The following is a 23,184-nucleotide window of genomic DNA, read 5'->3' on the forward strand; positions in this document are numbered from 1 at the left end:
ATTTGTCCACATCCTTACTGTAGTGGGGGCAGGGCCCAAAACTGGATGCAGTACTCCAGATGTGGCCTCAGCAGTGCTGAGTAGAGGGGAATAATCACTTCCCTTGATCTGCTGGCAATGCCCCTACTAATGCAACCCAATATGCCGTTAGCCTTCTTGGCAACAAGGGCACACTGTTGACTCATATCCAGCTTCTCATCCACTGTAATCCCCAGATCCTTTTCTGCAGAACTGCCACTTAGCTAGTCAGTCCCCAGCCTGTAGCAGTGCATGGGATTTTTCCTTCCTAAGTGCAGGACTCTGCACTTGTCCTTGTTGAACCTCATCAGATTTCTTTTGGCCCAATCCTCCAGTTGTGTCAACCAGGCCTTATACTTGGACACCTTTAGGCCAATTTATAGACACTTACTGATGTGGACTAAGGCCTTGTTTTTGCACACCCAAGTTGCACTGGTTTAACCAAAATCAGTTTTTAAATTGATTTAGTTGAACTGGTGCAAACACACTTAAATTGGGTTACAACTGGCTCAGATCAATTTGGCTTAGTTCAGTGAGTTACAGAGAAGCTAAATCAGTAACTGTAAGTTATACTCAATTAGATGTCACTCTCCATTTGGGCCAGTGAATTGAAAGGGGTCAGATGAACCCCTTCTGAAATCAGACTAACTTAATTCTGCCCAGTGCTGCCCTAGCTTGGCTGAGGGTGCTACGGTATGTCCCCAGTTCAGGAGTCAATGAATGTTTTTAGAACCTGTGAACTGAGTTTATGGGCTGGTGGCCAGGGGAGAGAGCAGGTGCGTTATTGTTATAGCTTGTTTCATAGATGGGGTCCTCAAACTTTTTTCCATTCTGTAGACTCTGAGAGACACTCCCATCCCACCAGGGCCTCTCCTCATCTGTGGCTTCAGTGTCCTCTATTCCTCTGTTGGCTGATGCCCTCTATCCCCCTACATCTATCCAGGTATTTATCTCCATCTCCAGCTACCCAGGACCCAATACTGTGCACACCCAGGGAACCACCCCTATTGTCATAGCAGGGAACGCTTGGTGGGGAATTTTACCTGAAGAGAGGGGGTTCCCCTTACCCTTGGAGTCCCTGGCCCTCCCTCCCGTCCAAGTTCTGAGTTGCTGGATGCATGATCCCTGGGCTACCAAGGGCGGAGGGTGTGGGGATAGAGGCGAGGGCAGAGATTTTTGACACGCTCCCTAACCATTCTGCTGAGAGTCATCAATTATGCAAGGGAACTGCACGCTGCACTGGGGGGAAGGCAGCGCACTAAGATGGCGACAACCGCAGTTTCTCCTGCAGCTTCCCCACCTCTGCAGTCCAGCAACGCCTTGCGGGAGTCACGCTAGTGCAGTAGCCACAGTAAGTTGCATCCCCAGCCCGGGACCCCGGCGAGGCGCGCGGGTGGCGCGGAGGGTCTCGCAAACCCCTGTCCCCATTTGATTTTTTTGCCACCCCGTCTCTCCCCGCTCCAGGCGGGGGTTTTGCCGCAGAGCGATTTTCCAGCACCGGCAGCTCCTTGCTTGCCTTTGGGGCCGGTTCCTCTCCCGCCTACCTAGCTGGGGCGCCAGGGGCTCCCCTCTCCCCGAATCTGTCTGTCCGAACAGAACCAGCCCCTCGACTGCATTGGGGAGCACAGGTCCGCTTGCCAGCTGCTCGTGTGGGTCTTTCCCCACCCCCCGCCTGGGTGCGATGCATCCCTCTGGGCTAGGGCTTCTGGCCAGCTGCTGAGTGTGTCCCCAGCCTCCATCCCCTTGTCCCAGCAGCCTGGGATCCCAGCCGGCACTGGGGCGCCTGGGGTGCGGGTTAGCGCCTTTCCCTTCCCCAGCTGGGGGAAGCCGGGCCTCCTTCCCCCAGTCCCAGCTGCAGCTTGGCTCTCCCGTCTGCCCTGGGGGAGGGCGAGGGCTGCCTGCCAGCCAGCCCCTGGGCCGGGGTACCTCTCCTGCAGCTGCGACAGCCCCCGCCCCAGCTGCCGGGGAGCTGGTGCATTCCCCCACCCAGTCCGCCCACCCGCAATCCTACCAGCGGCCTGGGCTCCAGCTAGGCCCCTTCTCCATGCCAACCCCCCTAATCTGGGGAGCCTGCCCATAGCCCACCCCCAGCCCGGGCTCCCCACTCAGTCTCGGTTCTTTCCAACCCCTCTCTAGCTGCGGAGCTGGTTCGTCCCTTCTGCACTCCCCTTCAAACCTCAGCAGCCGGACTCCAGCCGGGGGCGAAGTGGGAGAGGGGGAGAGACGCCAGGGGTGGGCCGGAGGTTTTAACCTGATATAGGTCTTGGTACCCCAGTTTCTGCCTTTGGGCCCCCTATTGCACTAAGGTTTTGGGAGGGGGGTGCAGGGTTTTTAAGTGGGATGGGTTTGTGTTGTGCATGTTTGCAAGTCTAAAAGACAGGGCGTCAGTCCCCTCCCTTCCTTCCTTCCTGGTGCAAATTACACCCACCTGATGTGGGGGTGGGGCCGCTGGAAGGTGCACTCCACAGCGAGAGCAGCCGATGATCAGAGGTAAAGTCTGAAAAGGCGATATGGGGGACACTTTGCAACACTTCTCTCAAGTGGCTAACTCCAGGAATTTTGGGAAGAGACTGCGGGCGTGGTAGGTTTAATCACTGCTTCCTCTCCATATGCTCTGTGTGTGCTGCAAATACCTGGCATGACATTGCTTAGGAGTAGTTTTCCGGTGGGGTCATTGTTTGGGGGTGTGGGGGTGGTGAGGAGCATATTTCCATGGCACGCTGACTCCTAACCTAATCCTTGTAATGCTGCAGCTGGGAACGCGAGACCCATAGGTCCTGCACTTTACACTGGAAAAAGGATTTGGTTGGGGAGAGGAGGAGCCAGGCCCCTCTGCCCAGATACCAGTAGTATCCTTGGAGGGAAAGGGGAGAAAGTATTAAAAGTTTTCTGTGTATTCCCCACACACCCTTTAAGATCTGATCGTATATAAATAGTATGTGTGTATTGGGGTGGAGGAAGGCGGTGTAACATAGTGATGTATGTATGTTCTGTGCTATGGGATGGAAGCTCTTGTAAAAACAAATCAAGGTACAGGACATGTGTAACCTGTGTGTGTGTGTGTGTGTGTGTGTAATGCTAAGCAACAAATAATAATTATAGTCTTATTTTATTTCCTTTCTTGGTAACTGTTTTTAGGGGTTTGATTTCCCCTTTGTTAGTGACTGGTTATATATGTATAAAATATCCTTAAAGCTTATTTAACTTCCTTCTTGCCCCAACTTCTGGTTTTCTGTGGCACTGGGACAGGGGATGGTCCCTTATGCTTTTTGAGTTTGTTGTGGGCTTCAGGTGTGTGGTGCTGAAATGGACAGTTCCCTGGAACCAGAAAAGGGCTAGTGAATCTCTTCATCTTCCCAGCTGCATTGCTCCCGACAGTGTGTTTGTGTGAGCTGGGTTCATACCCGGGCCCAATTATTGGTCACAAATTCATACCATTTTAGGTTTTTCTCCTTTTCTGAGGCTAGTGGAAGCTGCTCACAGTGACATTATGTTACCAGAAATTCTTATCTAGAATGTAAGAATGGCCAGACTGGGTCAGACTAATGATCCATCTAGCCCAGAATCCTGTCTTTTGACAGTGGTCAGGACCAGATGCTTAAGCGGGAGTGAACAGAATAGGGCAATGATGGAGTGATCCATTCCTGTCTTCTACTGTTAGCTTCTGTCAGTCAGAGATTTAGGGTCTCCCTGAGCATGGGCTGTGTCCCTGACTATTTTCGTTAATAGCCATTGATGGACCTTTCCTCCTTGAACTTATCTACTAATTTTTTGAATCCAGTTATATCTGTGGCCTCATTATGTCCCCTGTCAATGAGTGCATTGTGTGAAGAAGTATTGTTTGTTTTAAATCTGCTGGCTATTAATTTCATTGGGTAACCCCTCTTTCATGTGTTATGTGAAGAGGTAAATAACACTTCCTTATTCACTTTCTCCACATTATTCATGATTTTATAGACCTCTATCATATCTACCCTTAATAGTTTCTTTTTTTAAGATGAACAGTCCCAGTCTTTTTAATCTCCCCTCAGGTGGAAGTTGCTCCATTCCCCTAATCATTTTTGTTGCCCTTCTCTGTACTTTTCCCAATTCTAATATATCTTTTTTGAGATGGGGCAACCAGAACTGCACACAGTATTCAAGATGTGGGCATACAATGATTTTATATCATGAAATCATATTTTCTGCCTAATTATCTATCCCTTTCCTAGTGGTTTCCAACAGTTTGTTAGCTTTTTTGACTGCTGCTGCACGTTGAGCAGGTATTTTCAGAGAACTATCCATAATGACTCTAAGCTCTCTCTCTTCAGTGGTAACAGCTATTCAGAACCCATCATTTCATATGTATAACTGGGATTATGTTTTCCAATGTGAATTACTTTGCATTTATCAACAAGGAATTTTGTTGCCCAGTCATCCAGTTTTGTGAGATCCCTTTGTAACTTGTTGCAGTCAGCTTTGGACTTACCTATCTTGAGTAATTTTGAATCCTTTGCAAACTTTGCCACCTCACTGTGTACCTCTTTTTGTAGATCTTTTATGCATATGTTGAACAGAACTGATCCCAATACAGATCTTTGGGCAGCCCCATTATCTACCTCTCTCCACTATGAAAACTGGCCATTTATTCCTACCCTTTGTTTCTTGTCTGTTAATAAATTACTAATCCATGAGAAGACCTACCTTTCTTATCCCATGAGTGCCTACTTTGCTTAAGAGCCTTTGTTGAGAGACTTTATCAAAGGCTTTCTGAAAGTCCAAGTACATTATATCCACTGGATCACCCTTGTCCACATGTTTGACCCCCTAAAAGAATTCTAATAGACTACTGAGACACATTTTCCCTTTTCAAAAGCTGTGTTGACTCTTCCCCAACATATTGTGTTCATCTATGTGTGTGATTCTTCTGTTCTTTACTATAGTTTCTACCAGTTTGCCTGGTACTGAAGTTAGGCTTACTGACCTGTAATTGCCAGGATCACCTCTGGGGCTATTTAAAAAAAACAACAGCATTACATTAGGTATCCTCTTGTTAACTGGTACAGAGGATGATTTAAGCATTAGGTTACATCCCGTAGTTCTGCAATCTCATATTTGAGTTCTTTCAGAACTCTTGTGTGAATACCATCTGGTTTTGGTGACTTATTACTTTTTAATGTCTCAGTTTGTTCCAAAACCACCTCTATTGACATCTCAATCTGGGACAATTCCTCAGATTTGCCACCTAAAAAGAATGGCTCAGGTGTGGATATCTCCCGCTCATCCTCTGCAGTGAAGACCAATACAAAGAATTGTTTAACTTCTCTGCAATGACCTTGTCTTCCTTGAGTGCTCCTTTAGTACCTTGATTGTCCATTGGCCCCAATGATTGTTTGGCAGGGTTCCTGCTTCTGATATAGTAAAAAACAAAATTGCTGTTGTTTTTTGCATCTTTTGCTAGTTGCTCTTCAAATTCTTTTTTGGCCTGTCTAATTATACTTTTACACTTGAGTTGCCAGAGTTGTTCCTTTCTAGTGTACTGAGTAGTAGAAAGCTGCTTAAAATGATCTTAATGTTTTTCTGATCTTAATGCATTTCAATAATGTTGACTTACAGCCCTGGGGTTGCTAATGTAATGAATAGCATGATAATATTTATACAGGTCTTTAGAAGATCATATTATGTGTAGCTATAAGTAAAATGCCAGGCATCTCAGATGAACCTTGGATATCAATAATTTCAGTCAAACATCCTTCAGGGTGTTCAGATAGGATTGTTAGTTATAATTAAAAGATTTGTACACTTGATCTTTGTGTTTAAGTTGCAACACCTGTAGTCTGGTTAGTATTTGGTGAAAAGACTAGTCCCATCACAAGTAACTTAACCTGTTGTCTAAACTTCTATCTGTGGCCGATAACCAGATCACGATACAGATGAAGTTGTAATTTTCCTACAGTATTGATCTAGTGTTGCTTAGAGGTGCTGGGGTAACCATGTGGGGACTTCCCAACAAAGAAACCTATGCCTGATAAACAGTAGCAGGAAGAGTGATTGGGTGTGTTTAGAAATGAGAAACATGCATCCTCATTTCATTCTCAGTTAAAATAAAAAAAAATCGAGTAAAAAAGTAGTCTGTGATCAAAATTCTGAAAACAGAAAATCCCTCCTCCATATTCTTAGTTGCTTTGTTTGAAATTGAGTTGTTTGACTTTTTATGTGGTTTTTAAATATGAACTGATGTGACTCTTCTGTGAATATAAACCGATGCATACTATTCTTCAATGGCTTAAGATGTCATCAGCACTGAAGGTTGTATGTAAATCCTAGAGCATACATTGCCCATGCTGGCATGTGGCTCCCATTCATTATTGATTGCCTTTCTGCTGAGGAGGTTGCAATGGTCATTGAAATAAGCAAATACACTGGAATCGATGAACCTATTGACTTGTTCAAAGAAATGATCTGGGTTAAAGAATACAAGGTGAAATCAAAACAAAAGCATTTAAAATGAAAGTCAGGTTCTTTGCAAGTGGGAATTCACATGCAGATGGTTATAGAAAACATACAGTAGACTGGACTGGAGGGCTCAGGTGACTGGTATTAGGAACATAAGAACGGCCATACTGGGTCAGACCAAAGGTCCATCTAGCCCAGTATCCTGTCTTCCAACAGTGGCCAATGCCAGGTGCCCCAGTGGGAATGAGCAGAGCAGGTAATCATGGAGTGATCCATCCCCTGTTGCCCATTCCCAGCTTCTGGCAAACAAGAGGCTAGGGACACCATTCCTGCCCATCCTGGATACTAGCCATTGATGGACCTATCCTCCATGAATTTATTTAGTTCTTTTTTGAACCCTGTTATAGTCTTGGCCTTCACAACATCCTCTGGCAAAGAGTTCCACAGGTTGACTTTGTATTGTGTGACGAAATACTTCCTTTTGTTTTTTTTAAAACTGCTGCCTATTAATTTCATTTGATGGCCCCTAGTTCTTGTGTTATGAGAAGGAGTAAATATCACTTCCTTATTTATGTTCTGCACACCAGTCATTATTTTATAGTCCTCTATAATATCTCCCCTTAGTTGTCTTTTTTCCAAGATGAAAAGTCCCAATCTTATTAATCTCTCTTCGTATAGAAGCTGTTCCATGTCCCTAATAATTTTTGTTTCCCTTTTGTCAACCTTTTCCAATTCCAATAGATCGTTTTTGAGATGGGGTGACCACATCTGCACGCAGTATTCAAGATGTGGGAGTACCATGGATTTATATAGAGGCAATATGATATTTTCTGTTTCATTATCTATCCCTTTCTTAATGATTCCCAACATTCTCTTAGATTTTTTTGACTGCTGCTGCACATTGAGTGAATGTTTTCAGAGAACTATCCCAATGGCACCAAGACCTCTTTCTTGAGTGGTAACAGCTAATTTAGACCCCATCATTTTATATGTATAGTTGGGATTATGTTTTCCAATGTGCATTACTTTGCATTTATCAACGTTGAATTTCATCTGCCATTTTGTTGCCCAGTCACCCAGTTTTGAGAGATCCTTTTGTAGCTCTTCTCAGTCTGCTTTGAACTTAACTATCTTGAGTAGTTTTGTGTCACCTGCAAATTTTGCCACCTCACTGTTTACCCCTTTTTCTGAAAATCTAAGTACACTATATCCACTGGATCCCCCTTGTCCACATGCACGTTGATCCCCACAAAGAATTCTAGTAGATTGGTGAGGAATGATTTCCCTTTACAAAAATTGTGTTGACTTCCCCAACAAATTATGTTCATCTATGTGTTTGACAATTCTGTTCTTTACTATAGTTTCAACCAGTTTGCCCAATATTGAAGTCAGGTTTACCAGTCTGTAATTGCTGGGATCACTTCTGGAGCCCTTTTTAAAAATTGGCATCACATTAGCTATCCTCCATTCATTTGGTACAGAAGCTGATTTAAATGATAGGTTACAAACTATAGTTAGTAGTTCTGCAATTTCACATTGAGTTCCTTCAGAACTCTTGGGTGAGTACCATCTGGTCCTGGTGACTTATTACTGTTTAGTTTATCAATTTGTTCCAAAACCTCTTCTAATTACACCTCAATCTGGAACAGTTCCTCAGATGTGTCACCTAAAAAGAATGGCTCAGGTTTGGGAATCTCCCTCACATTCTCAGCTGTGAAGACCAATGCAAAGAATTCATTTAGTTTCTCCGTAATAGCCTTATCGTCCTTGTGTGCTCCTTTAGCATCTCAATCATCCAGTGGCCCCACTGATTGTTTAGCAGCAGAAGTTCCTGCTTCTGATGTACTTAAATTTTGTTGTTGATATTACTTTTTGAGTCTCTGGCTAGCTGTTCTTCAAATTATTTTTGGCCTTCCTAATTATATTTTTACACTTCACTTGCCAGAGTTTATGCTCCGTTCTGTTTTCCTTACTAGTATTTAACTTCCACTTTTTAAAGGATTCCTTCTTACCTCTCACCGCTTCTTTTACTTTGTTTACCCATGGTGACACTTTTTTGGTTCTCTGTTTTTTAATTTGGAGTCTACATTTAAGTTGAGCCTTTATTATGGTGTCTTTAAAAAGTCTCCATGCAGCTTGCAGGGATTTCACCTTTGGCACCGTATCTTTTAATTTCTGTTTAACTAACATCCTCATTTTTGTGGAACCATAGTCTGTAACTCCTAGGCTACTGGTTTGAATGCAGCCTGGTACAGAGTTGATTGAAAACTTTTCCAATCTGATTGCTGCTTGGCCTGTTGGAATGAACTTGTGATCACAGTTCAGTCCCTAGTGAGAAAACCTCCAGGAAAATTGGCACCAACTGTGTCCCCTTTTGGAAATCTCAGAAGAGAGGCCATTGGGATTAACTTCCCCCTCCATGCCTAAACGTGTTTCCTGCAGCACAGGGTTGAGGTGCTTGGCAAAGCTGCATGGGGTAGTCTGATCTACCGCTGCTCATGCTCTTTTTCTTTGAGAAATAGAACATCAGTCTCCTCATTTCAGTGGGAGGTACTTGTATCCTGCTGTGGGTTGGGGTGCCTGTGCCATCAATCTGGTACCTTTAAAAAGCATGAAATTAACATTTTTAAAAAAAGCTTAACAAGGAAGAATTGTGCCTTTATTCTAAGACCATTGCTGACCATTTTGTGGAGAGGTTAAAAGACAGTTTGGCCAGTTTTTCAAAAGTTCTTAGCTTCCAGCAGCTCCGCATTGAGAACAATGGAAAATCCCCCATTTCACAAAAACACCCCCCCCCACCATTGAGAACAATGGTGGCTGCCAGGAGCTGATATCCATTGAAAATATGGCCATTTATTTCAGTGCCTAAATGGGACCTGTTGGGTTCTGAGCTCTTTTGAAATCTGCTCTTTCCCAATAGACACAATGAAAGTCTCAAGGCAAAAGATATCCCCCAAAGAGTTTGTTTGATTAAACTGCTTCATTTTTGTAATTTGCTGGCTGTGATACTTTGGGATTAGCACACTGAAGAGTAGCATGATAAATTAGGTGCACAGTGGAGTTTGCTGAAAAAAGGTGCAAATAGTAGCCATCATGTTAAGACATTCCATCTGACTTTACTTACTGCATGCTGAGTATTTTTTAGAATGGAAGCTGTAGAGAAGTTTTGTACAATTTAAAATGTATCATCATTTATGAATAAACATGTATAGTTAATTAGTGCCCATAGGCCTCAATTAGCAGTTGGGCCCTTTTCTGTGTAAACGCAGATAAGAGACAGCCTCTGCCTTGGACATAATGGACATAGAGTGATTGGTTTATTCCTTAGGAATATGTGGAGCAAAATGCTTCCTTGACACTTCTGCATTTCTGCATATTCTGACAATAGCCATTTCAGTGTTTCATCATGTAAAGATCTTCACAAACTGAGAACTGAAAGGCTCAGCTCCATGTTTCTCCTATTGCTTTTGTGTTAGCTGTGGTGTGCTACCAGACAGGCCTCTAATGTGGAAGCTTACTACAGCAACCGAGGGAGTATATTCACCTCTCTGAGAAGCGGTAGCTGCGTCAACAGAAGTGTACGCTGGGGCTTAGGTCAGCTTAGCTATCTCTCACAGGGTGTGAAATTTTTCACAGGCCTCAGTATCTACAAGTATCTCTGTATAAATGAACCTGATTTCATAAGTACTGAGCACCTGGAGTCCCCTCATCTTTAGCTCTGCATTTCTGCAAGTGTGTGTGTTGGATCATGGCTTTGAGGTTTCCTAGTGTTGTGGCATGAAAAGAGCTTAATTTAGGGTGCTTGAGTCCTCTTTCAATATCTGTTTATAATTTTAAAAGCCTTCCATCAGATCTCTCATAAAGTATAAGTTGTTAAGGCATTTGAAATCAAAACTGAATTTCTTTCATTGAAGCTTACCCACAGTTCATTTATACCTGTCAATTCAACTATCATTCTATATAAATTTTAAGGTAGGATAAAACTTTAAATAAAATACATTTTAAAACGTGTGTGTGTGTGTGTGTGTGTGTGTTAGTGTTAGTCTCCTGTAAAAACAACAAGGAGTCCTTGTGGCACCTTAGAGACTAACAAATTTATTTGGGCATAAGCTTTTGTGGGATATAGCCCACTTCATCAGATGCATGGAGTGGAAAATCCAGTAAGCAGGGTGCATCTGATGAAGTGGGTTATATCCCACGAAAGCTTATGCCCAAATAAATTTGTTAGTCTCTAAGATGCCACAAGGACTCCTCATTGTTTCTACCAAATTCAGTCCTTCAAGATGGTGGTTCTCTATAGTAAAATAACTCCTCTAGCTAGTTGAGGCAGTTCTGGCAACATTTGGTTTTGTTTGGCCAAAGGAAAAGTGGCTTTGACATAGGACCTTGAGGAAAGGCGTTCGGAAAACAGGAAAGAAGAACATTTTAAAAAATAAAACATATCACAAACAGTTTAAAATGAAAAATTGTGGCCAGATCCTTAGCTTGTGCAAACTGGTGCAGCACCAGAGATGCTGATTTACACCGGCTGTGGATCTGGCTCAGATGTAGGCTAAAATGTTCAGATGTGGAGGCCTCGTGTTAGTCTCCTAAAATCCATAATTAGGTACCTAAAATAAGTGTCTTGATTTTTTTCAGAGATGTTGAGTACCCACTACACCTGTGGAAACCTAATAGGCATGTCAGTGCTTAGCACCTTTAAAAATCAGGCCACTTATTTAGTAGCCTAAATATGGATTTTAGGACCCTAACTTTACAGCCAACAGTTGTGAAGGTGGAGGCCTATTCTTCAGTGGATCCCTGGATCCTGTAATCCTTGATGACTTAAATGAGACTTGAGTGTTTACTATTTGTATTATTGTAGCGCTTAGGAGCCCAGTTATGGACCACAGTCCCATTGTACTAGGCTCTGTACAAACATAACCAAAAGACAGTCCCTGCCCCAGAGAGCTGACAATCTAAGTAAAGTGAGCGGTGTGTAGGCACTGTGCTGACTCTCAGCCTCGGAGTGACTTTCACCAGAAGTGAGCATGGTTCTATCCAATTCAGTAAGCTCTGACCTATGAACAGAGGAAGGGATGAAAATGGTGGTATCATAGGGTACATCTACACTACCCACTGGATCGGCGGGTAGCGATTGATCTATCAGGGATCTATTTATCAAATGTAGTGTAGACACGATAAATCGATCCCCAATTGCTCTCTCGTCAACTGCTGAACTCCAGCTTGCCGAGAGGCGGAAGCAAAGTCGACGGGGGAGCCGTGGCAATTGACCCTGCGCCATGAGGACGCGAGGTAAGTCAAACTAAGATATGTCGACTTCAGCTATGCTATTCTCGTAGCTGAAGTTGTGTATCTTAGGTCAATTCCCTCCCCCCCCACCCCCCCGTAGACCAGGCCATAACGACTAGCACTGAATGCTGCTTGCCCACAAGCCAAGGATTTAGGGCAGACACTTTGCAGGTATATCTGTTTCTACCTGAATTTGCCCCAAGAAGGTTGAGGGACCTAGGGGATGGTAGAGCCAATAGTTATCTGTCAACCTGAGTCTGATTATAGGGAGTCCAGAGCTGTGTGCAATTTTGCACCTTATTTTTATGTACATGTAACCCCTCTGCCCATCTGAGTTGGCAGCAACAAGGGCCGGGTTCAGAATCTAGGGGTTCTGTTTCAATAACACAATGCAAAACCGTCTCGAGCTCCCACCCAGTGACCTGGGATAATTACATACCACCCCCTGGGTGCCTCTAAGAGGCAATACTTCCCCTCTCTCAAGCATGGAGTCTGAGTGTAGCAAAATCCTTTTAATAAAGGAGGGAAACAATGTGGCATTATGTTGAGGAAACACCACAAACAGGATTCATAACACAAACCATGAGCAAAAGACCCATCCCCCCAACTAAGTTTGGCAGTATCCTTTTCCCCTCAGGGTCTTAAGTCCAGCAACCCAAAAAATCACCCAAAGTCCCAAAAGTCCAACACCCCAAAAGTCTCTGTCCCTGGTCAGTGCAGCCCCAGAATTCAAAAGTTTATCTGCAGAGTTTTACCTCCCAGCCTGCAGGAGAGGGGACATAGCGGTGTTAAGGGGTACCTTACATGGTCCGAGATCGACTGCCCCATTGCTCCATGGGGCTCTGCTGCAGCCTTCACCATGAGCCACTCCACCAGCCGTCCCGTAAGCCGCTCCAGCCGTTCTGCGAACTGCTTTGCTCAGCCAGCCGCTCCCACGAGCTGCTCCGCCAGCTGCTCAGCAACATACCTTCAGGCCCCCCCATCAGCTCTTAGTCATTTTAGCTCTTTGGTGATTGCAGCTTGTAGTAGGGGAGCCTCAGTGCTGGTGCACCATTGGCCCAAAGTGAATTCATCTCAGCAGCCTGTAACTAGACTCCTAATGGAATTAAAATTAGCGCCGATATTCCACAGCAGAGAGAGAAAGTGGTGCAATCAGTAGTTCAGGCCCTCAAAAGGGGCCCATACCATCTGGTACAAATATTTGTCCAAAGCCTCTCTCAATTCACTGGGTTTTGGAACCCATGTCCCTCTTCTAGCAAGTGCTACTTCGTTGATGGTGAGTCCCTCTGTCATAAAACAGTTTAATTGTCCTTGATTCACATAATCAGGGTAACAACACTTTATTCTTCCTGCCCCAATAACAGAGAAACTGGGGATCCCACAGCAGCCAAAGTGACCATTTGGGCCCATGCTAGGTGGGGTGGGTGTGCCTATGCAAACAAGATCAGCCCTGAAGTTCTTTTCCACAACTCGACACAATTCACTACCAGATGTCAGGGTAGAGCTCATCCTGACTCTGCTTACATACAAATAGTGAATTTTTGCTTTAAAATGGCCATTTATCAGATTAGCTGGTTACTTCCAGCTGCCATTGGGGTAATTGTGTAGCAAATCAGGCATGCATCTCTGTATATTATGTTGTTGTAATTTTTTTTTGGCTGAGACCTGGGTTACCCTGGTTTGTTTGTTTGTTTGTTTATTTTTAAATCAGGGTTTGTATATTTATCTTGCACTGAAGTAGACCAGATCCTCTCTGCTGCTGTACAGTTTCATGGTATTTAGGGAAGTTAGTAATGAAGTGCATACAAATGTTACACTGTCAAGTACATTAGAGGAACTTTTGTTTTTAAAACATGAGAATGCTTGTGTGGTTCTATAAAGGAGGCTTGGAAAAGGCTAAAATACTGGGTTTGCACTTTTTTGCTTCTTTATGATATATAAAGAGGCGCTCTCTTTTTTTAAAGGAGTCTTTTTTTTATTTACCTGATAAATACTAGAAATGTAGAGTCCAGTTTGGTTGGAAAGCTACTTGGAGGTCTCTGATGTGGACTATGAGATTTCTCAGTGCTCAGTTGAATGGATGTGGGTATTTGAATCTGTTTATAAAAATGTCTTTTTGTCCAGCATGTTTTTCATGCATTTGAGCAAAAGAGCTGTTTACACAAAAAAAGAAAAACAGCAACCTTCTCCCTGCCTCTCCTACCCCCAAGTTTTAAACAGTCTGAACAAAAATCATTGCTGCTTTCAGTTGCTTGGCATCGCTGATGTTATAAACTTCCTGGTTCTCCAGTCTCCCAAAAAATCTTCTAGACAAAAAGGATAGACATGACTTTTAGAATTTCCATTGTGTTTGAAAAATAAACAAACAAATAAAAACACACCTAAGTAACTTTTTCTGTTTTTAAATGGGGAAAGAAACTTCTCAGACCCTCTATTTAAAGAAGCAAAAAAAGATCACAACCCCCGTCCTCCTCTTCCCTACCTCCTTCACAGATCACCTTGAAATATCAGTTTTAGAAAAAGTATAGCAATATCAGTATTGATAGTTTGGTATGACTGTAGTGAAACTCAGCCTCTATATTTTTTTAGGATCATGGTATAATTATTATTTATATTATGTATCAAAGGGGTAGCTGTGTCTTTGCTGCTTTTATTTATATTATGATCGTTCTTATAGTCTCCAACTGAGATTGAAGACTCATTGTTCTGGACACCATATATACACATAGACAAGAGACAGTTCTTGCCCTGAAGAGCTTAGTCATAAGGGTAAGGAAAGGGAAGTATTTTATCTTCATTTTATGGAGGTGGTAAGTGACTTGCCCAGAGTTACATAGGAAGTCTATGTCTCAGATCCTTCTCCTTAGGCGCAGGAACATACTTCCTCAATAACTGTTGAAATCAATGGAGCTGTGGTGATTTACACTTGAAGATCTGGCCCATCTGGGAAGGGCTCAGATGCTAAGGTGATTGGGAAGCTATGTACATATCTAGACACTGTGTGACTAAAGAGCTGGGGGATGTACAGGGAGTGTACAAATACTTGCATGGTGTAGGGGAGGGGGATTGTGTAACGTTGTGAAGGCGGTTGTCACAAAGAGTAATGGGGTGAAATTAAGAAAAGGAAAATAGTAGGTTGAATATAAAGGAAAAAAATCCCTGTTAATTAGATCTGGAGGAAAATTCTTCTAAGGGAAGCAATGGGAACACCACTGCTTGAAAGTAGTCTTGGACAAGTTGGTACCATAGGAACCAGTCCTGTGCTGGCAGGAAGATAACTGGAAGACCTGATACCTTTTGACTTTTATGATTTGATACAACTCTGTGCTGCTCTCTGTGGGCTGCATTCCAGGGGACTCTCTCAAATCTTTTTTTTTTTTTAAAGATGGATGCCTGATTTTTCATCACCCTGCATCTTGTGCAGACACAGCAGTGCAAGTTGGGTGCAAAACACTACCAAATTAAAGTGGTAGCATTTTATACTCAACTTGCATTGGTGCGGATGACTACCTGAGGTGCAGGGCAATGCGGGGTCAGGCCCTGAGTCTGGTGGTCTCTGAAATAACATGAGGCAGAATATTTCAACTTCAGATTTTGGATCTGCAGCTGAAAACTGAGGTGGGGTTGGGAGATATGTTCAGTTAATTTCCTTATGGGGAGATGGTTTGACATTTACATATTCAGGTACTGGTTTCAGAGTGTAGGAAGGACTAAGGGGCAGAAGTAAGTAGAGGGGAATGCAGTCAAAGGTGAGTTGGAGAGGCATTATGCAGCTGGGGTTGGACCTGCATATGTATTTTACCAGGGATAACTCTCTATATTTGTAAGCTGCATTTAATTATGAAGATACTTTTAACTGAAACCCATAGAAAGTCATGATCCTAGGCCAGATTGTAAGTGATGTGTTATTTACTTGTGGTAGTGCCGAGAGGCCCCGCTGGCGAGGTGCTGTACATACACATAACCGCCTGCTCCAAATAGCTTGAAATTCAAGCATAATATGATGGATGAAGTGAATACAACACACAGATGGTACCAACAACAAACCATGGTAACAATGAGATGAGTGCACTTCCCATAATAAGCTCCAGTTGCAGCAGAACACCTGCCAAGCCATCCTAGGTATCTCAGTAGAGCTGAGTTTTGGGAGGATCGAGCAGTGGCTTTGCAGAACTGCCCCATTATTAGAGTTGGGCTGGGTAATGTGCATTCACTTTGCCCACTGTCCTTCTCTTAACAGCTGCCAGGAGGTGAAGGCTGCCCAGGGCCAGCTACCATTGTAGGTAGGGGAACTTAGGAAGGTGGAATGGAATGACCCATGCTGGACACCAATCTCAATGCCCCATCTCCTACAAAAAAGCACAAGAGGCATTTTAACATGAGTGTCTAGCTGATGGCAAAGAATGTATCCTGTGCTGGGGAAGGGAATTATAGAATACAAGCAAGCCCATTGGGAAGAATGGAAGGGTCCAGGGAGTTTGTAATGAAATTGGTTTGGATTTAGGCCAGGCAGACAGTGCCTAAGAGGCCTTGTTATCTCCTAGATATCAGTTGCCTATGTGAAAATTATGGGTGGCTGAGTTGTTTCCAAAAAAGAAATGTTCCTAGCACAATCAAATCCCTTCGGGAGGAGGGGGTCAGGCAGTGAGCAAGTCCTGTAGACCAGTGCTTCTCAAAGCCGGTCCACCGCTTGTTCAGGGAAAGCCCCTGGCAGTCCGGGCCGGTTTGTTTACCTGCCACGTCCACAGGCTCGGCAGATCGTGGCTTCCACTGGCCGCGGTTCACTGTCCCAGACCAATGGGGGCTGCGGGAAGCGGCGCAGGCCGAGGGATGTGCTGTCCGCCCTTCCCGCAGCCCCCATTAGCCTGGAGCAGTGAACCGCGGCCACTGGGAGCTGCGATCGGCCGAACCTGCGGAAGCGGCAGGTAAACAAACCAGCCCGGACCGCCAGGGGCTTTCCCTGAACAAGCGGCAGCCCGACTTTGAGAAGCACTGCGCTAAAGCCCATTGTGCAAAAGAAAACCATTGCATTAAGCAAGACAGCCAAGTTAGTTTTTGTTCCCATTACGTTTGCGACGAGGGAGTCAAAAACTGGTGTTGCTGAGTATGGTGGGAGGCAGGGTGGGTTTGGGATTGTAACAGAGGTTTTAAGAACATATGAAGGCTCATATCTGGCCTCTCACTTTTTACTTGACTTGATTTTTCCAGCCTCAAGCGTATTAGAATCATGAGATTGGCTTAACTTCATGAGATTTTCAAAATTAATACATACAGGGTTCTTTATTTGCCTTCTGTTTTTTGAGCCTTCACATTTCACATTTTCAAGCTTTTTTCCACAGCCAGAGGGCTAGAAACTAACTTTTTTTAGATGAAAACTGAGATTCTCATGTAATCACAGGACTTCAGGAGCTGGAGCTTTAAGGTATACACCAAATAACACAAGAGCTGGCAACTTCAGTCATACAAATAAAATTATATTTTTAGGTAAAAATCAGGAGCTGCCAGAGAATCAGATGTTGTAATTTACTCAGGAAATGTTGTTACCTCCAGCTGTAACTAGTTGGTAGAATCACTGATCAGAGAACCCATAACTGGTTGTATACATTCTAGGTTGGTTTGTTTCTGTAAGTGACAACACTATCAAAGTAGGAAACTGAGTTAAATATTAGAGTATCAACATTGCGTGGCTGTGCAGGGCAGCATGTGTGAGAGGAGGGTGTGGGGTGTTAAGGATTTCCCATCCCCTCCTGGCCTAGTTACCTGCATCCAACTGCTGGGGGAGCACATGGACTGTGTGGCATATGCTCCTGCCAGGGAGGGGTGGGAACTACCTGGAGCCATGTCTCACCAGCCAGGATTATGTTCCACCCTAAAAAGGGCTTTATCTGAGTATACCATTCCCCTTCTTCTCCACCCCCCTGCATCTCTCACCCCTAGGACACTCACTTTCCCTGGTAGACACCTCTGAGGGGGCATTATGAGAATGGACCTTGCTCAGGGCTGGACACAAAATGCTCCAGCCTGCCCTTTATGAATAAGTACGTTACACCATCTTGATGACCTCATTAGACTTGAGGGAATCTTGCCAGGATGAAGTTATTCCAGGTACATCTTCAAAGCCGAGAACTGCGCAGGCTGTCTGTGACTGACTTCATGCTGGAATAGCTGAATCATAATGATTCGGCCCTAGAGCAATCATTGATTTCAAGGAACATGAAAGTCATTCTTTATTCAGAGGTCCCTGGCATTAAATATCTACTGTAAAAAAAAAATAAATAAAAACCTCTGTGTGCACGCGTCTTTGGGTAACAAGGTCTCTGTCTTTACCTGGGCAATCCGTTGTCTTTAAATGTACAAACCATAGTGTGCACGACTTTCATATGGAAATCTGTGTCTGACATCAAGTGACAATTTTGTCTTTCCTCCTGAAACTCTATGCCCCTTCAGTATTCAGGTTTCCGCCCTTAAGTACCAAGCAGTGTCTATGCTCTGTTGTATTCCAGCCTGCAATGCTGCAGTGCTGTTGCATCAGTGCAAGGTTTCTAGAATTCCTCTGTCCTCTTCTTCCCAAGTGTGAAAAGCTGGAATCAGTGACATCCTCCTCTTATCTTAGAATTGCAACACATTCTTATTGCTCAACCTCAAGCAAAGGATTGACAAAAGGTGTAAAACTTCAGGGGTTTTCCAGGAGTGCTGGATCCAGACAAAATGATTTTCTAGCTACCCCTTTTATTTGTTTGCTTTTAAATTTGCGTGCACTTAATACCTTATAGGCGCTCTCTTTGTGGGGACAGTGCTAAACCTACTGAATACAGAACTGTATCTCAAGGCAAATCCATCTGACAAACTTCACCTATGCCCTTGTGGTATATTTTTGTAGTTCTTTCACAAATTAAATTTAATAGTCATCCTAAATACTTTTAAAAAAAACCATTGGTGCTGATTTTTGTTTTTTTCCACAACTCATTTGGCTTTGCACAGGGGAACTTGATTAGACCCTGATCCAGCAAGCTGCTGTGAGCAGCTCTGCTGGGGCTCTGTGTGGGTGCAAAGGGTTTGCTGCCCACCATAGCAGCTTGAGGGCTTGGGGGCCCTAGTCAGTGGTGCTTCTGTACTTAATCTGCTTCACTTTTCTTGTTCTCACGCGCTGGCAAAAAGCTGCGATGTTTGGGCTGAAAATGGGGCAGTGGGGATGGTTTTGTCTAAACAGCTGCATGTTTTTTTAAAATTACTATTATATTTTGTAAAGTCCTTTTTTTAAAAGTGAAAAACTTAATTTGGGGGGCATTCATGACAATATTTCCCCCCAAAGCCCATTAATTGAGTGTGTGTAATTAAAGGGTTAATAAGATTTGATCTTGCACAGCAGAGGTGTGGAGTGTTGCAAAAATAAATACACAATAAGAAGTAATGAGCATGTTGAGGAGTGTAGGAGAACTCAATCCTGTGTTAATGAGCATTGCTGAGTACTCCCTAAGGGCCTAATCCAGGGCCCACTGAAATCACTAGGGAAACTTTTAATTAATTTCAGTGGTATCAAATTGGGCCTGAGGGCCAGGCTTTCCAAAGAGCTGAGCACCCAACGTGCACCTAACAAGCTGAGCTTTTGAAAAACTGGCCCCAATTTACTCCTGCTTAGACTCGTGAGTGAGGATATAGAAGGGTGCACTTAGCTACGTGCCTTGTGAGCATGATGAGGAACATGCTTAAACCCACCTGTCCAGTTTCCCACCACCATTTTCTGCTCCTTGTGAATGAGCGGTCTGACATGCTGCAGGCTGAGACAGAGTGCCTGACCTGATTTGCTCCTCCTTGTAGCTTTCACTTGCATGGGAGTGCCTCAGCCTTGTACATCCTGCTGTGCAAGGGCTTTCAGGATCAAGGCCAAAATGAATCGTCATTGGTTCCCCATGAAATGTACTTGTCCATCTCTAGTGCAGTGACTTACTATTTGTTGTGTCTGTGCTGTTTTATCCCATGCAGAGTTGACCTGTCGTGGGTGCAACATAACTAAAGAAGCTGCTGCAGGATGAAAAGATGGCAGCGCAGCTGCTCGCACCACCAGGCCCTGATAGTTTTAAACCTTTCACCCCAGAATCTCTGGCTAACATTGAGAAACGTATTGCAGAGGAAAAGAAGAAGAAGCGTCCAAAGCAAGACAGCAGCCATCGGGATGACGATGACGACAGCAAACCAAAACCGAACAGTGACCTGGAGGCAGGGAAAAATTTGCCTTTCATCTATGGGGACATCCCGAAAGGTCTGGTTGCTGTACCACTGGAGGACTTTGACCCTTATTATTTGACCCAGAAAGTGAGTCTGCAGGAGAGATGTTACTAAAATCACCTTTTTCTTAGGGAATTGCAGGTTTGGATGATGGGAGCCACCTTGTGTTCCCAACAGTGCTGGGTAATGGGGGTGAGGGGGAATGGAATGTTTATGCCAGGCTTGTGGGTTTTTTAAACGTACTGTTTTGTCCTTGTGTTTAACCAACATTGCTTTTGTCCTTCATGAAGCTTCAGAACAGTTTATCCATCTGATCAAAGAGAAGGTTAAGAGGTGACTTGATCACAGTCTGTAAGTACCTATATGGGGAGGTTTCTGACAGAGGGCTCTTTAATCTAGCAGACAAAGCAGAACGAGATCCAATGAAGCTAGATGAATTCAGGCTGGAAATAAAGTGCAGCTTTTTAACAGTGAGGATAATTAACCATTGGAACAAATTATCTAGGGATCTGGTGGACTTTCCATCACTTCAAGTCTTTAAATCAAGATTAATGTTTTCTCTAAAATATATGCTTTAGATCAGTTACGTGACATAGGCTTGATGCACGAATTACTAGATGAAACTCTGTGGCCTGTGTTATGCAGGAAGTCAGACTAGCTGGTCCTAATTGTCCTTTCTGCCCTTTAAAATATATGGATATAATATTTGGTGAGTGATCTGCTTCTCAAGTGGCTCTGAAAACTCACACTTGGGATGATGTTGGTACCTTACACATTTCAAAGCAATGTGAGTTGTTGTTGCAGTTAATCCAATGGCAGCTGCTACCCTAACACAGGACAGTAGAATTCATGCAGAAAGCTCTGTTGTCTCGATTAAAGATGGGTCTGCAAACGGTGGTGGATGAGACTTTTTTTTCCCTTGGGGCTAGGTTTAGTTATTTGTATGGGATATAGTCAACCTTTGATTTGAATGGAATGATGGGGCAGAATTGTGACACCCAAGAAGAGGAGGAGGAGGAATTCTTTAGGTTGATTTAAAAAAAAAAAGTCATAGGAATGAAAGTAAGAATGGGAAAAATGAGGGTTATAAATCAGGAGGTGCTTCCTGATGGTGAACTCTATTAGGAAATGGATTAGTCTCCAAAGGGAAGTGGTTGATAACTGGGCAGTACATTAGTAACTGTACAGCAGAGCATAGGTGCTGGCAGTAGGAATGCTGCCACACACCCCTGGCTTGATGTGGTTTGCATCATATGCAGGGTTTACAGTTTGGTTCAGTGGCTTTCAGCACCCCCACTATATAAATTATTCCAGCATCCCTGCAGCAGTGAACTATCCCGTTCAGTGAAGGGGAGCATTGGCTTGCATGGGGGACTAGATAATTATAATACAAAACATCTTTTTTAGCTCTGATTTCTGTGACTTTCTTACATGAGGTCAGAGCTTGGATAAACTGGGGAAATCTACTGGAAAGATGCAGGATGGGATTCTGGTTTCACTTGGGAAGATGGAAGTTTGACTTTTTATATCACAACTGCTAGAGAGAAATATTGGTCAGTGATTTTACACGAGTTTGGGGTGATCAATTGACGGTCATGTAAAATCAATAACTTATTATGAGCTACTTAATAAATATTTATAGCTTTTGTCTTAGTGTCAGATCTTTCTTACCTGACTCATGTGAGTGGTCCTGTGAACATTAGCACACTACTCACATGAGAACGGTCAACTGGATTTGGCCCTTAAAAATTTGATATAGCTCATAATTTGTCTTGAATCTACAATAGCAAGTTTAATGCTTGCTTCTGTGCCTCAGTTGCTAATAACAATACAAGCACTAGTGCAGAGCAGAATATGGTACTGGGAATATCTAGGTCCTCTCCACTAGTGCTTGCATCAGTGCTAGTACTGATGTAGCTGCAGTGGTTCTGAGAGCCAGCCCTAAATTTGTAAGTGTAGATGCAGCCCTTACAAAATCTTCCTGAGGGTTCTGCTCCAGCAGGTAAGTAAGATGTTCATAATCCTTGGGAAATATTTCCAGTTGATTGGATTTTTATATTCCAAATACACAGTGTAACCTCATTTTGTGGTGTGGGAAGAATCCTTAAAATACATAATCCAGGTTTTCCTCCCAAGTGGTGGAGTGAAGAGAGGCTTCTGTCCAATAGGTTTGGTATGGAGATATGGAAGCATGCATTTTAGGGGCTCTGTTAGTTATACTCTGGTCCTAGTGCAGTCATTTAATCTGGGCAAAGTGGGTAAAAATGCTACTAAAAACCTGAAGAATGGGAGCATTTTGTACCAACTTTTCACTGGCGTGAATGACTGCACAGTGTGCAGGCCAACAGAGAACTGATTCTAGGTCTTCAAGTGAGATAGAGGTGGGAAAGGGATGCATTGGAATTGTGGAGTAGTGAGTGAAAATGTGATGTGGACTTCCACCCTTCAGAGCTTTGGGAAAAACCTTGCAAGCTGTCCAAGTACTTCCCCAGAGGAAGGAATTGCAGATGATCACCACAAAGAAAACATGTTTTAATAATCTTTTAAGGTGAGAAATATTAATTTTTTTAAATGAAATAACTTTTTGTCTGGAAGTAAATCTGGAGATGTTCTGTCATATCCCCAAAAAGGAGCTGGGATTTCTGTGCATAGTCACATGCAGAGTTTCTGCAAACCCAGCATACATGCCGTGCAGAAAATGTGAACTCTTTGCAATGGGAACAGCTGCCGATGTTGGAGGGGAAGGTTCTAGATATCAGTGACAAGCTTTTACAGGCCAGCTGACCTCATGCTTATTGCTCTGTACAAAGAACCATTCTCTCTTCCCATAAATACTAGAACAGTCTATTTTTTGGCTCTTCTGGTTTGGATCCACTTCAGCATGTATAAGATTTAGACGTGTATCGTTTCTTCAAATAGCCGAAGACTCTAGAGTGTCCCACAGACAGTTTTTTTAAGTCCATTTTAAAAAAAGCCCTCTCAATCATCAGAAATTGTAGATCTGTTTGAATAGTGGGAAATTTGCCCAGATTACATTCCCCCCCACTCCCCAGCATTTGCCAAACAGTTTTGGAACATGGATTTTTTCTTTTCATTCTAGGTACACAGCATACATAGACACCACAGTGGATGGTTGCTTTTCCCTTGTGTTAGGAACATCTGTAGCTAGTGGTAATCTTGGTTACTGTCATCATTCAACTGAGAATCTTAACT

At 43.5% G+C, this 23,184-nt stretch overlaps 1 protein-coding gene across 1 annotated transcript in view; it reads left to right on the forward strand.

The window, feature by feature from the left end:
• The first annotated feature begins 1,262 nt into the window (after positions 1-1,262).
• The window catches only part of SCN8A (sodium voltage-gated channel alpha subunit 8), a 116,355-nt gene continuing 94,433 nt past the window's right edge, over positions 1,263-23,184 (forward strand). Inside the window, exons 1-2 of the mRNA XM_044994834.1 lie at positions 1,263-1,369; positions 19,729-20,058. Of these exons, the coding sequence (XP_044850769.1) occupies positions 19,783-20,058 (276 nt within the window). The 5' untranslated portion in view covers positions 1,263-1,369; positions 19,729-19,782. The remainder of the gene's footprint in view (positions 1,370-19,728; positions 20,059-23,184) is intronic.

This window comes from Mauremys mutica, chromosome 20 (assembly GCF_020497125.1).
Source record: "Mauremys mutica isolate MM-2020 ecotype Southern chromosome 20, ASM2049712v1, whole genome shotgun sequence".
In the NCBI taxonomy this organism is placed as follows: domain Eukaryota; kingdom Metazoa; phylum Chordata; order Testudines; family Geoemydidae; genus Mauremys; species Mauremys mutica.